The sequence below is a fragment of the Teleopsis dalmanni genome, chromosome 2 (genome assembly GCF_002237135.1).
Source record: "Teleopsis dalmanni isolate 2A chromosome 2, ASM223713v2, whole genome shotgun sequence".
NCBI classification, from domain to species: Eukaryota; Metazoa; Arthropoda; class Insecta; order Diptera; family Diopsidae; genus Teleopsis; species Teleopsis dalmanni.
Genome location: NC_051847.1, coordinates 45,307,577 through 45,322,526, shown reverse-complemented (window position 1 = coordinate 45,322,526; position 14,950 = coordinate 45,307,577). Strand labels below are relative to the sequence as shown.

General features: G+C 28.5%; 1 protein-coding gene across 1 annotated transcript in view; it reads right to left on the bottom strand.

Moving 5' to 3' along the window:
* The window catches only part of LOC119674441 (uncharacterized protein DDB_G0288805-like), a 44,662-nt gene that overhangs the window by 16,324 nt on the left and 13,388 nt on the right, over positions 1 to 14,950 (bottom strand). Inside the window, exon 4 of the mRNA XM_038085580.1 lies at positions 12,280 to 12,696. Within this exon, the coding sequence (XP_037941508.1) occupies positions 12,280 to 12,696 (417 nt within the window). The remainder of the gene's footprint in view (positions 1 to 12,279; positions 12,697 to 14,950) is intronic.

Sequence of the window (14,950 nt, the reverse complement as noted above, 5' to 3'; positions counted from 1 at the left end):
TATCTGGCAGGTTTTCTCACAATTTATTGTTTTATTGATCAAATTTTATTTATATGTTTTTGACAAAATTTTTTTTATTATACTTAAAAAATGCACATCAATATTTCCTCTTTAGTTTATTGTGATCTCGAGGGTACTAATGTAACACCAATGCTTATAACAAAGCAATAATGTAATTTAATAAAAAAAATAAGCTGTTTTTTATAGTTTTATTTAATAACTTAATATTGTTAAGTATTTGCGGAATTATTAACATATTAACAAAAATTATTTTTTAATCTTTCTAATAAAAACACACATGTCTAAGTGTCATTCAAGGTACATAGGTTTGGAGATGGGACATAACCTCCGAACATCTTCATTGTTCACAATATACACATATAATAAAATACTTCAATAATCCATCTCTGACTCTATGTTTTAGTAATACAATATATTAAAATATTCTTATTTAAGTATTCAATTTTAGTGTCCTTTTACAGCTATAACTTTTAAATTGAAAAAAGTGCTACACAAACGCATTTTTCTTTCAATATGTAAATCTTTTTACTATAAAATTTTTCTTAGGAAGCTCTATTTCTTTAAATATTTGGCAGTTATTTTAAAAAATTTCATAAAGGTATTGAGTCAGAAATATAAAAAAGTGCTGTCACTTAGAGACAATATTAAGAACAATTTTAGTCTGAATGTTACTAGTTTTTTGTTCTTCAATAAGTGGAAATTATGAAAAGCTACCGATTGCCACTTTAACCCACTAAGACCACAGTGTAGATTAAGAATTTCTAGAAATAATGTTCAGTGTTCCTAGAAGTGATTAATCGGAATAATGTTTTTGCTTACCATATTTCGACAAATAGTTCTTAAGTATAACTTTTGGATTTTTTGTTACTGTAGTTATATTCAAAACATTTTTTTATATACACTTTGTTTTTAATTTATTGCCAAGTTAAGAAGAACAATTAAAAACTCTATTTCAGTTTTTACAAGTTTAAAAAAATTAAAATACTCATAGCACAGCTTTTATATGATATGCATATACGACTACAGTTATAATCTAATGTCGAATATTTATATCTGTATCTGATACTCTTGCTTAAAGCAATACAAAATGATGACGTTTCTTTTTTCATATATATCATTAATTATTTTGGAATTCCATATCATTATAATAGAGTCAAAAAAAAAAAAAAATTCAAATATAATAATAATAGCGACATATCAGATTGATTAGCATATATAATTTGCTGTCATTAAAAGATAACATTCAGCAATTAATTATGTATAAGTTTTTATTTCAAACATAACAAACAATGATATTATCAGAATAGTTGTCTTATCATATCTTAAATAATTTGGAAAAAATGGTTAAAATACTTTTGATAAATAATATTTTCTGTAATTTTGGAAATAAACCCTTTTTATCAGTTTTGTCTGTGAAAGCTAATGTACTTTACCTTTTTGTATAAAAATATCTATTAAATATAATAGAAAAAAAACTGATAATAATAAACAAGTGCAGTAAAACGTGTACAATAAGTAACAGATAATGAAGGGAATTAATTATTTTTATAGATTGCATTTTTTGCAATTATAATTAAAATAGTATCTTATAAATTCGAGCTACTGAAGTATTTGATATGCAAATTTTTCGCATGTAAAAATATATAATATAAATGAAAATTTATTATGGAAAACTCAGATTGTTTACTTGAAGTAAAATTTTTTTTAATTTTTTTTATTTTTATATAGTTTTTTATTTTTTTTTTTTTTGTTCAAAGCAATGCTTGAGCTCTATTTTTAAGCGAATTTTTTATCAGTAAAATGCAAAAGCGTATTAATGCATTTCTTTGTATAATCTTCAGAAATTAACATAGCGTACTTAATTACTTAAAATATTTATAAATTGCGATGTTCAAAGAAGTCGCAGTACTGAAATGAGATAAAAAAAAAATAATTTGAAAATTCATAAATATATACAAAAAAAAAATAAAAAATAGAAAAATAATTAACATTTGCTTTACCAAAGTAACAATAGTCTTCATATGCATCGTCGTAGTAACAGTGATGTTTTTCTAAATATATTTTTAAAGCAAATTTTTAATATATCGAAGATAAATATTATAAGGTTTCAGCAATTTATTTATATGAACATTTTACACTTATTATATGTAAAGTGATCAAGTCATAGTAGGTAGACAGCATCGAAAGCCGCAGTATGACACTTAAATCCACTAAAGTCAGCTCTTAGGAACCAGTTGTGAAGACCTCAGCCATAAGACTGTCTGATCGAGGTCGCATTCCACTAATCTGTGAATGTAATATTAACTAGTAAAGATGTGAGAAGTTAAGTATTGGAGTATTTGAGTCAAATTTATCTAAGGAAGGATTGAAAACGTCTCCTTCTTAGTGTCTGTTTCCCCTGGTGGGGCATAGGGACGCAAGGAGTGAGAACGTAGTGAATTATAATTATGGGAAACGGTGAGAATTTACAAAAGACTAGGACTGCTTAGGAGTAAATTCTGTGGAGTAGGCTATGATATCTGTGTTTGTACAACGGAATCTGTCTCGTTGAAAACAGCTTTGAGAAGATCAGTGGAAAGTTCTTAGGCATGCAGTATCCTAGTCACAAAATATATAACTTACATTTAGAGAGCATCCAGTCCACACATATTCGAAATTTTTACCAACCAAACCTTTGTAAGGTATTACCTATTTTCCTTCAATTAAGATAGCACTTTTGAATTTGTAGCATACTCATTTCACAAGTCTTTAGGATTCATTAATTGTCAAGCTATGTTTATATTTCGGAAGTTTCCAACTTAATTAAAAAAATTCAAGAAAAAGATTTGTAACTGAAATTTTAAATCAATAAAAAGTTTTTCAAATAATTTCTATTAAAATTATTGTTTTAGTTCTCAATTTATATGTGCAATACAAAATTTAATTTATCCAGAACCCAGAATATTTACATTTGGATACATTCTCGACTGTTTAATCTTGGATCGATTAAATTTTTGACTGACCATACAGCTCTTTCAAGTATTGCCAAATACCCATCATCAGTGGTCTTGGAAATAATTCTTGTATTTAATTATTCGTAAATAATTTTTTTGAGACTGCAAGTACTAGGAATCGAACTTCTGCCCTGTCTAATTTGAAGCTCAGAGTCAGTGCTCCTTAATCAACTGACCCAAAGCCGTACTTGACTTTTATGTTCGCCTATTTTTATAAATATATTTTTATAATAATTTATAATTTGTTATTGCATTTAATGATATTATTTAAGTATTTTATTTAATGAGTTATTTATTACAACTTACGTTAATAAATTAAATACATTTTATTGCAACTAATACTTTAGTCTATAATTTTCAATTACAATTTTGATATTTTATAAATAAATAAATGGAAAGACACTTAAGTTTGAAACAATATTCCTTTCATTAAATACGTCATTAAATTACTTAGATTAAATAAGTTACTGAAGTGGTCCATTTATTTTGTTCAACTTTTCGTATTTTATTACAGATTGCAATAAAGTTAAGTACTATAACGAAATATCTACAAGTGTCACAAAGTTGCCTTAAATGTCTGATATTAAAATCCATTGCCTCCTTCAAGTCTCTGAACCAAATTTCCTCTTGAGAACTATGTATGTAAATGCATTTGTTTTGAATTCGAGTTGAAAATATTTTCATTTCAACCATCACACATTTCGTTCCACATACTTAATCTGTTGTGAGAAATTTTAGTGGTTTCTAGTGATATATGTGCAGTTTAATATTTATTACCAAATAACCGCAATTTCAACTGAAATTCAAGAGCTCAAAATAAATTGCATTAATTCAACAAAAAGATTTCAATTAATTAGTTTCCCATGAAATTCTCGTATGCTCGTTTAAAATGAGGTTCGGAATGAATTGTTAAATTTTATTTACTATGAATTTTATTCAACAAGTGAAAAAGATAAATTAACTCTGAACTCTCCTCAGATTCCTTTCGATAGTGCACCTACTACGAATGTAAATAGAACAAGATTGATGACCATTGATGGAAATATTTTTCCTTTCCTATTAATTAAAATTAAATATTTGCAAATTATTCATATATTTGATTTGCTTTTACGAATGCAACAATTCAAGGGTTTAATTAATCAATTAAATTGTTGAAAGGGGTAAAAAGGACTCTTGATATTGATAAATTTATATATTATATATGCTATAAGCACAAGTATTGTAGTATACATAAAAGTAACTAATTAAGTAAAAAGACAGATTGCTTAAAATCTATTGAGAAATAATTTATAAAATGTTTGATAAAAAAAAATAGAAATAAAATATGTAAGCAATAGCGGTAGTAGTTGTTGTTTATAAAAGTTCAACCATTTTTTTATATAAAATTTAATTTCTAATTAAATAAAAGAAAACATTGAGAATGACAATATGAAAACAAATTATGTGCTCTGCCTTCATAATGTAATATACAGTTAAAGAAATTTAGTATACATAGTATAATAAAATTGAATATATAATAATAATAATAAAATAAATTCTTTTTTTTTTCTTTTTGCGGAGAGAAGGTTTAAAAATGCCTAACGCATTGTCACTATATCGTCACAATAGTGGTATGCCCGGTTTGCTCGGACTAAAAACAATTCCCCTCATTTACCAGACCGTTTCTATCCTGGAACTTTATAGGGAGCACTTCAGGATGGATTTTGTTTTTCTTTCTTACCCTGCGTCCAGGCCTCGTTTAGGTGTATTCGTTTTTCTCTTTTTTAAAATTGGCGATTTTCTAGATCATATTTTCTCCGTTTGAGTATGATCGTAACGAATCGGTCTATTGCGATAAAAAAAGATGTACTACATGAATTAATAAAAGGAGATTATCGGTAGTAACAATAAAGCCCATCAAAATTTTCTTTCCAAATTACGAACGACAGCACCTTGTGGTGGACTATGAGGCACTGCTAGTTACTAACATAATAATAAAAATTACTCTTTAATCTTTCCATTAAGACGACACATGTCTAAGTGTCATTCAAGATACATAGGTTTGGAGATGGGACATAACCTCTAAAAATGGCTTATAGTCTCACAAATGTAGTGTATGGCCACCCTGCCATTAAGTTGTATATGATATTCATTGTTTACAATATACACATATAATAAAATACATCAATCATCCACCTCTGATTCTATGCTTAAGTAATATCATATATTAAAATATTCTTAATTCACAAGAATTCAATTTTAGTGTCATATAGCTATAATTTTTAAATTATAAAAAGTGCTGCAAAATAGCCTTACAATGCCACAAATTATACATAAGAACAAAATGCATTTTTCAAACACAAGAAATAGATTTGAATCAATCAAGAGTAAATCTTATTATTGTTATTTGTTTTAAACAACAGATTCGAAAAAAAAATTAGAATTAGATAGGAAATAAATAGAGTTGCGATTTTTAAAAATCTTGAAAATGTTTTCGATGGGTGGTCATAGCATCACTATGTTATTCAACAGATTTATTGTTACACTCTAGTAAATAAGTGTTAAGCAATCGTTCATATATTAGATATATTAGATGGTATTAACACACCATGTTCATTAAAAAGAATTTCCAAAAAAAAAATTATAACTTGGTGGTGAAAATAGAACATATCAACTTGGATGATCAACTTAGATGATGGACTATTATTTCCAAAAAAACAAAAAAAAAAGAAATGTGTTTAATGTATCATTACTATAGCATTAAGTCAACATTGTCAATAAACGTCATACTATTATTATTTTGATAGGAAGGCGTAGAGTTCGAATCGGAAACGTAAGGACTCAACATATAAAACATCGTACGGGAATAATTTAATTTAGTCTGTAAAATATTGCTTAAATATTAGTGAAACTAATTGCTTAAGTTCGTATTAAAATTATTACTTTCACTTATTATTCTATCGTGGTGGTCTTTTACACCTTATACCTCTAAGCCATAATTAATGCTATAAAACAGCATTATAGTGCTGTAAATGACACATTTCCTTAAGACGTTTTAAAATCTAAAAATATTTGGCAGTAATTTTTTTAAATATAAGCCTAATTAAACCTTTAAGTCTTATTGATAGTTGAGTGTTGCCAATCATAAAATTACATGGTACATATACATATATGGTACATAATAATCTATGTACCCCTTTTGAGGTGCGTATTCCAAAGAAAAGCTTTAAGAACCATTTCCTCCTCGAAATATATCGAAGGACTATCGAAATATATATATAAAAAGATTGTTAATATATAATGATAATGTTAATTTCGGGCTATGGGCTTGATTTCTAATCGTTTAAGTTATATTTACTTAGGTCTGCTTGTTTTATTAATTTACAATTTAATAATTAAATCAAAAAATTTAATTTTTAAATTAAAATTTAGTTTATTTTAATCAAAAATATTTTTATATTGAAGTATTGAAATTATTAATGTATGTCACACATGCATTTTTTGTAAATTAATTTAAAAAGAATTGCGTCGCCAAAGCAATTTGAATCAATTGAATATTTTGAACTCATTTCCAAGTCAAACTTACAATTCTGCTCTATAAAATATCTTTGAATATGTATATAATATATGAATAGCAGAGATACTTGATAAATTTTGCAGTATTCTGTATGTTTCAAAAACTTATATTTTCATTCCTTTCATATGCTGTCAAACTATTTTCATTTTGACAAAATATTATATTTTATATCGAAATCGTATACTGCATAAAACTTATCTTAAGTCGATTACCAAATATTTTATTTGGCTTCTCTCGATATGGGTTCTACTTATAAAAGAATCTCTTAATATGGTTCAATGCTTAAATATTTCATTGAATTTATTCATAAATGCTTTTGTGTGGAATAATGTATGCAGAACAAACTTAGTACATACATTTTATACTGCATTTATAATAAATTTTAATTTAGTGATTAATATTCAGGAGCTTATTTTCTACTTAATTCAGAAAAATATTATTTATTTGTACTAATCGGAATATTATAATTGTATATTACATTACATTTTAAGTCAGTACTAAAACATTTTCAATACAACATTAAATTTAAGACACACAATTATAAGTGGTAGTATAAGTCTGTAGTTCTATATTCAGTAACTTTACTTCCACATATAATGAAGTTTTAATAAAACATCAATGAAAAATCTGCTTTAGTGGTAATTTTCAGTAGAAAGTCTTTATAAAGATAACTTTTTTACTTCCCATTGTACTCTATGGGACCATCAGTCTCAACATAATTTAAAAAAATAATAAGAACATCCTCTTGAGGGATTGTCATTTCAGAAGCAATAAACGATTTATACTAGATGTAGTAAAAAAAATTCCATTATTTTCCCTATAGATGGTTTTAGTTATCTAGACGCTTATATTATATTTCGTACTAAAAATCTTTTGAAAGTTTGGTAATTGGTTGACTCAATTTTGGAATGAAGGTTTTGCTGTATGATTGGTGGGATTGGCAGAAAATCATCTTTTATGAGCTGCTCCCCTACGGCAAAACTCTTTACTCGGAATTGTACTGTCTGTCTGAACAATTGACTCGTCTAAAAGAAGCAATAGCACAGATACGGTCAGATTTAAGTAATAAGAGAGAAATTGTGTTCCATCAGAACAACGCCATGTCATGCATATAGATAATGACTCCCCAAAAGCTTCGGGAGCTTGGATGGTAAGTTCTTATGCATTAATTTTATACTCCAATCCCGACATCAAGTAATAACCATCCATTTATGTCCATGGCGAACGATTTTTTTGGTGAAAAATTAGCTTCAAGAGAGGATTTCTATGAGAGAGCCATAAGGAAATTACCTTCAAAGTGGCAACAAGTTATCGAACAAAATGACGCATATTTTCCTATGATCTCTAAATCGGATCATTTAACTATGATAGGATATTAGTATCGGTATCAATAAAATAAAAATAATGGCTTCAAAGCAGCCTTCAATGAGCAATATGTTAAGGAACAAGAAGTTAAGCCTTTAGTCACTGATAAGCACGATCGTAAGGTATACACTTTGCGTTACGGGAGCAACGTGCTTTTTCGGAAGGGGGAATAATGTAGCCGTCGATATTCTCAATAATCACAGTAAGCTGGATTACAATTCAATTATATTGACAATACAGAATTTGGAAAATTTTAGTAAGAAAATTATTTTCCCAGAAGATGTTTTTAGTTTCCTTATTAAGGAATAAACAGAACACAATAAACAACTTTCAAATTTAAATATAGCCTCTGTCTTTTTAATTCGGTTCAAGTACAGAAACTACGTTATAAATATATTATATATATATTATGTTTTATATTGTATTATAAATTAATTTATATATATGCATATATATTTATATATGTACATGTATTTATATATTTATTTATGAACTTATTTAATTTATATTATTTAATAAATATTAGTATTTTATAAGCCACTTTTTTCTCTTTCTGAATATTAGTATTAATCATACTCTTATTCTTTTTCTTTTTCAGTTCTACTCTGGACACTTATTAATCGAAGGGATACATTTAATCATTTCAAGAAATAGCAGTTGATTGTTGAACTAAATTATAATAAAATAATTATAATTACTAATTCACGTAAATTTAAAATAAATTTACAAGTTAAATATTACAATATATGTTAAATAAAAGGTGGACAAAATATATTATAAATAAATGTGTAAATTAAAATAAAATTGAATTTAAATAAAATCACATATATTAATTTCAAATGTATTAAAGTCAGTGTCATATACCAAATTAATCACCAAATATATAATACAAATTTTAAGAAACTCACTTATTAAACTAAATAAATTGGAAAAAAAATTTAATAAATAAATCAATATAAATTGGAAGGAGTAACAATTTTCTATGAATTGATATAAATGTTTAATATCAAATAAAAGGATCCTATAGGGATATATTACCTATGGAGAAAAAAATGCATTCAACACTACTTACTCTAAAGGTGTTAGAATAGTAAGTTGTACTAAACTGCTTGTTAAGAATTTGAGATATTCAAGTACTTTATATAAAATATATATATAAAATGCTTTAAATTAACATTCCAAATCAACCAAACATTTTGCTCAAGTGCTGTACAAAACTTCAACTCAAAACTAAATTATTACATATATATTTTACTCAGTATATGGAGAAGAAAATTAAAACCAATAATTGAAAGATACTCGTATTAAGTAAAAAGCGTTGAAAATTAAAACATTTCCTTACCAAATTAATAAGAAATAATTAATTAAAAAGTATAACATATCGTGTAAAATAATATTTTGATTTAAAAATTTGAAAGCAAAGAATATTTTAAACAAAATAATTATAATAACTTAAACCAGTTTGCTTTCGAGATACAATAAACACCATCACAGAGAACACAAGGTACCATCAAAATGTCGGAGTCCAGTGAAAATAATGGTGACCAACAACAACAACAGCAACCAGGTAGCGATGAAGCCGTCGGTGAAAATAAAATGAAATCGCGCCTACGCAAGGGAGCGCTTAAGAAAAAGAATGTCTTCAACGTTAAGGACCATTGCTTCATACCGCGCTTCTTCAAGCAGCCGACATTCTGTTCGCATTGCAAGGATTTTATATGGTAAGTGGTTTGCCCTCTTGCGATACTCATAATTATACTTAAATGATTATCATTACATTTACCGTTTCTCGCCGTAATTACTCTAAAATATGTATAATATTTGTGTTCATAATTTGAATACATGGCATAAAATACTTAAAAATGCCTATGTCTGGGCAATTTAAGCACGCAAATGCCTTCTCTGCTTTGTTTAAAAAATGGTACACTGGCCTTTTGCGGCAATTAAGGTTACTTAATTTGCTGCGTTTCTGTACTCAAATGTTAAACTTTCTTGTACAACCTGCAATATATTTAAATTACTTTTTCTTCTTACTACTTTCTTCTGCATTTCATTCTATTTCTGTAATATTTTTACGACATTTTTACTATGCATTTTTTAAGTATTCCTACATATTTGCACATTCTTGTCCAATAAATCGCAATTTTTTGTCTTCTTTCAGAGTTTTTATTCTACTTTGTCATGACTTTGTTAAGATTGTTAAGTTGAAATTTATATAAAATCTACAGGCGTGGCATAAATAAAATTTAATTTTGTTTCTAGAAACACTTTCATTTCATTTTATTTCAAATATTTGTTTTTGGTATTGAAAAATATGGAACTTTTTATGGTTTCATTTCGGTTGTAACTCATACGCCATGGTGTGCGCAAACATTTCGCATTAGTGGTGTTTTTATACAATTTTTTGCTATTGAAAAAGTAAATTCTGTTTTCCAATGCAATTTTGTTTATATTTATTGTAGCTTTTTATTTCTTTACATAATTTTTTTTTTTTTTGAAAATAAACTTTTTATTGAAACAACACACAACGGACAAATAAAAACAGTTTGCATTCGGAAAATATTTAATGTTGCTGAGTAAATAATATTTTCAGTTTATATAATGCAAAATTTGATAGTATAAAACCAATTCAAACAATTAACGTATATCGTTTTATTTAAAATGTCAGAGTGTTCAATAAAATATATCCTTATTTAGTCATTAAAATTATTGCAATGAAATTTATGTATATTAAAAAACCATGCAGCAATTACTCGAAGTTGTTTTCAGTTACTAAATACAAATTTTATATCGGATTAATAGTATAAATAACAAAATCAATCAGAATTTATTAATCAGTAACAGTGAAAATTACATTCACACTTTAATGTAAATTTGAAGAAATTTGTCATTCCTTTATTCTTGATAGTAAAACCACTGCCTATGTACCGCAATTGATAAGTTACAGTTGCGATATCTTAATGTAATTTGTAGATTTGTGTGAGTAACAAAGTTGTTGTAATTACCGTAGAGGAACTCACAGGTTTAAAAATGTCTTCGAACCTTTGGCAAAGTCTTAAATGTTTTTTAGAGGAAGATTCCAGAACTTGGGGAAGATCCACAAAAAAATACCCTTAAAATGGTGTATCGAAGTCGCCTATGCATTGTATAGTAACAAAGCAATTCTGTGACACCTTCACCGTACTCTTCACAGAAATCCAATTAAAATGATTAAACGGTTGGGTCAAAATTTCAGCATTGTTCATTAATCGTCATTAACCTATTAGCAAACTTATCAAAAGACTGATATCATTACAGGGCAGTTCAATACGAGCAGTGGTAGTGATAGTTATCATTATCTTCAAAAGTAAATTAATTACTGTCTTTCCTCACATTTTACTTTTTTGCCTCGTTGACATCTATTATCGCTTAGTTATTAAATGTTATTAAATTATAGTTACTTTGCATGAAATTAATTTCATACAATTCACTATTTTCGTACTCCAAGGAGTAGTGCGGTGTTCGAAACAAGTTCTCCGGATTCGTTACAAAAATTTCATCTGGATAAAGTACATGATCCGGAATTGATAGAATAGGGTATAACTTTATTCCGTACACATCTCGTATAATTGACATGGCAAAGCCGGCCTCAGTCTACCGTCAGTTTGACTGCATAATAAATACGGTATTCCGATATTCGTTCTGACCAGAAGTATGGAACGACTCCACCGCGTTTTAATCTTTTGTTGATGTAACATACTGCCTCTTTTTTCCAGTCAAAGAATTGTCTCGACGTGCTTCGTCATGATGAACCAATTTTAATTGCTGCTTATAAGCAAAAAGGACTGGGCTTACGGGACTTCAAATGCCACTAATCTGTGCTTTAAGTCTTGCTTGTTTAGTTTTTATCGTATTCTCATATGGTGTAGATATCTCCCAAAGTAGCCATGACCGAAGAGTTGCTGTGTTTGGTAATATTACATATCACTTAACTTTTTGTTCAAAATAAACTGAGATTAAAAATATAACTAGCAATACATATGCCGCTGTTATGACAGTTTCACCGTTCTTGCCACTGTTAAACAGTACGCTTTTTGACATTTTTATCACCATTATTATAATCATTGACTTAGCGACTAATCTTACATGCATCTGCATTCCATAGCCATAAGGTCTATGTGTATTTAACTAATACTCATCAACACTGCTGCTGCCGAACTCTTTCGATAGAAAGAGAATATTCTGCGAACCTGTGTTGTCTAAATCACTGTTTTCTGAAGTTCTCTGAACCGATGTTCTATGAACCACTGTTCTCTGAAGCGTTGTTCTCTGAACAGCTGTTCTCTGAACCGCTGTTCTATTAACCATTGTTCTCTGAAGCGGTGTTCTCTGAACCGCTGTTCTCTAAACCGCTGTTCTCTGAACCGGTGTTTTCTAAACTGCTGTTCTCTGAACCGCTGTTCTCTGAACTACTGTTCTGTGAACCATTGTGCTCCAAACCGCTGTTCTCTGTGGTGCTGTTCTTTGGATCGCAGTTCTCTGAACTACTGTTCTTTAGATTGCTGTTCTCTAGACCACTATCCGGCAGACCATTGTTTTTTGGACCGCTATTCTCTGTCGTGCTGTTCTTTGGATCGCTGTTCTTTGAACTACTGTTCTCTAGATTGCTGTTCTCAGGAACGCTATTTTGCAGACCATTGTTTTTTGGACCGCTGTTCTCTGGATTGCTATTCTTTGAACCGCTGCTATTCCTTACACCGTTATTCTCTGAACTGCTATTCTCTGGAAAGCAATTCTTTGCACCCTGTTCTTTGGAACGCTGTGCTCCGCACCACTATTTTCTGAACCATTACGAACGCTTTAGACTTTGGCTTTGCGTTCAATTGGTACCAATAACTTTTAAATTTTCGATATTGCATAACAAATCCAAATTAATAGTATGTGTTCCACATTATCACGACTAAAATACATTAGCACCCACAATAAATAATCATTATACCACGTTAGCTCCAATTTTACGAATTATGACTACACTTTATGCCAAATTACTTATAATTTTATGAAAATAGCTTTTTCAAAGTGTAAATTATGAATAAATATATGAAAAATATGTTATAATTTCGTAGAAAAACCAGCTCCTTTAAAGTGTAAATTACATATTTCTAGATGTATTAGCTTAAAATGTTAAAAATTAAAGTCTGTTTGGCAATGTGTGGCAACTAATCAAAATGTCAAACTGGAAGTCACGCAATGTTGTGCTGCGTCGGACATATGTCAACACAAATACACGCACGTAAGCATTTCAGCGTATCAGCTTTTCCTTGAAAAACGTGGAAAGTAGAAAAATTATTATCAGTGGAGAGCATTATTTTTTATTTGCACACAAAGTAACACTTTTAACCCACTTTGGAGCCGCGCAACGGTGTTGTTGACTTGTCATAACAATTTAAAAACGATGCAAAAAAAAAAGAGTAGAACACAAAAAAAAGTTTTCCGTTTTGCGCTTTTGCGCTTTTCAGACACAACTGCAATATTTTCATTAACATTCTGCCAGCGTTTGTTTACATGTCACCGTCCACTAAACACTGATGTAAAGCTACAATGTTTTCCCAAATCGCTATCGCTTCGCTGTCAGTGTCGCGACTGCCAACGACGACTGCGGCGAATTCACAGCTGCTTGCAAGCACTCCACTCTTATTGCGAATTTTCGGCTTAAGTGTTTACGCTTGTCCTAGTCTTCGTGTATTCGATCGTCACGTTTCCTTCATTGTTTCACATACACACACACACACACACACACCCATACATACATTCTTATATATGGTATAGTGTACATATGATTATTAACGTCATTATGCAAAATATTTACGCGAAAGCGCAGTGGTCGTATTATGGCAACCCTTTAATCCGTCGTCTACCTTGCATGGCTGCACAATATATTGTGTATGTATGTGTGTAAGTTCACTAGTAGGCGATGTAGGCGATGTTATTTTGAATGAATTAGTTTTCACTTTCTAGTGTTCGTCTTTTCTTTTCGAATATACGGTTTTCCTGGCAGCCCGCCGTATTGATATGTGAATGACATGCCGAGGGAAACGTGTCAATATTCTCTATTGAATTGTTTCAGTTTTATTTTCCATTTTCACTGAAAATTTTATTCTGAAAATTGAGAAGTGAATGGAAAGTATATTTACGTGTTTTCTTTGTCTGTGATTGTCTTTTTGTGTAGAACTTAACATTGAAAATAAATGAAAATTGATTTTCTTCTATTTTGTTTATATATATTAATACCTTAAATCATAAATATCGATTTCTCTTTAACAAATGGGCATATATTAGCCTTGAAATATACTCCTGAAATGGCTTAGTGTTCTAACCATTAACGGTTGGAATATAAGTTCGGAAGTGATTGTAACAGCTGGATAGTTCTCAATTAAATAATTTAACTCATCAATAAATAATTATTTAACTTCTTGTGCTAAATGTGTCAGAAAGAAAAAGTTTCTAGATATCTTTTATTCTTTGTATAAAACGTACACAAATAATATTGTACTAAAAATATTAAGAAAGAAATTTTAATTGGATTATGGTACCGTCTTCTTTTTTATTACCTATACATTTTTTTACTTTTTTGTTACTTTTTGTTACTTTTATTACTTTTTATTGCCTTTGATTTCTTTTCATTACCTTTTATTACTTCTTTTTAACTTTCCAATAAAAGACAAAGCGTTTGTCAAGATCTTATTGTTATTTTTTTAATTTGATTTTTATATATTTCTGGTTAATAATAAAGTCATTCTATAAAATAAATAATAAAACAAAAAATACTTCTTTTAAGTATAAATATATAAGAGTATTTTTGAAAGAGTATTTATTAAATACTTTTTAATTTCTTTATAAATAAACAAATTCATATACCTTATGATCAAAAAAGAACAAGAAGTTAAAAAAAAAACGCAGAATTTTAATTTTTAATAATTTTCTTCATTATCGCCTTCAAAGTACTCTCCTCCTGCGGCAATGCATGCATGCCAAT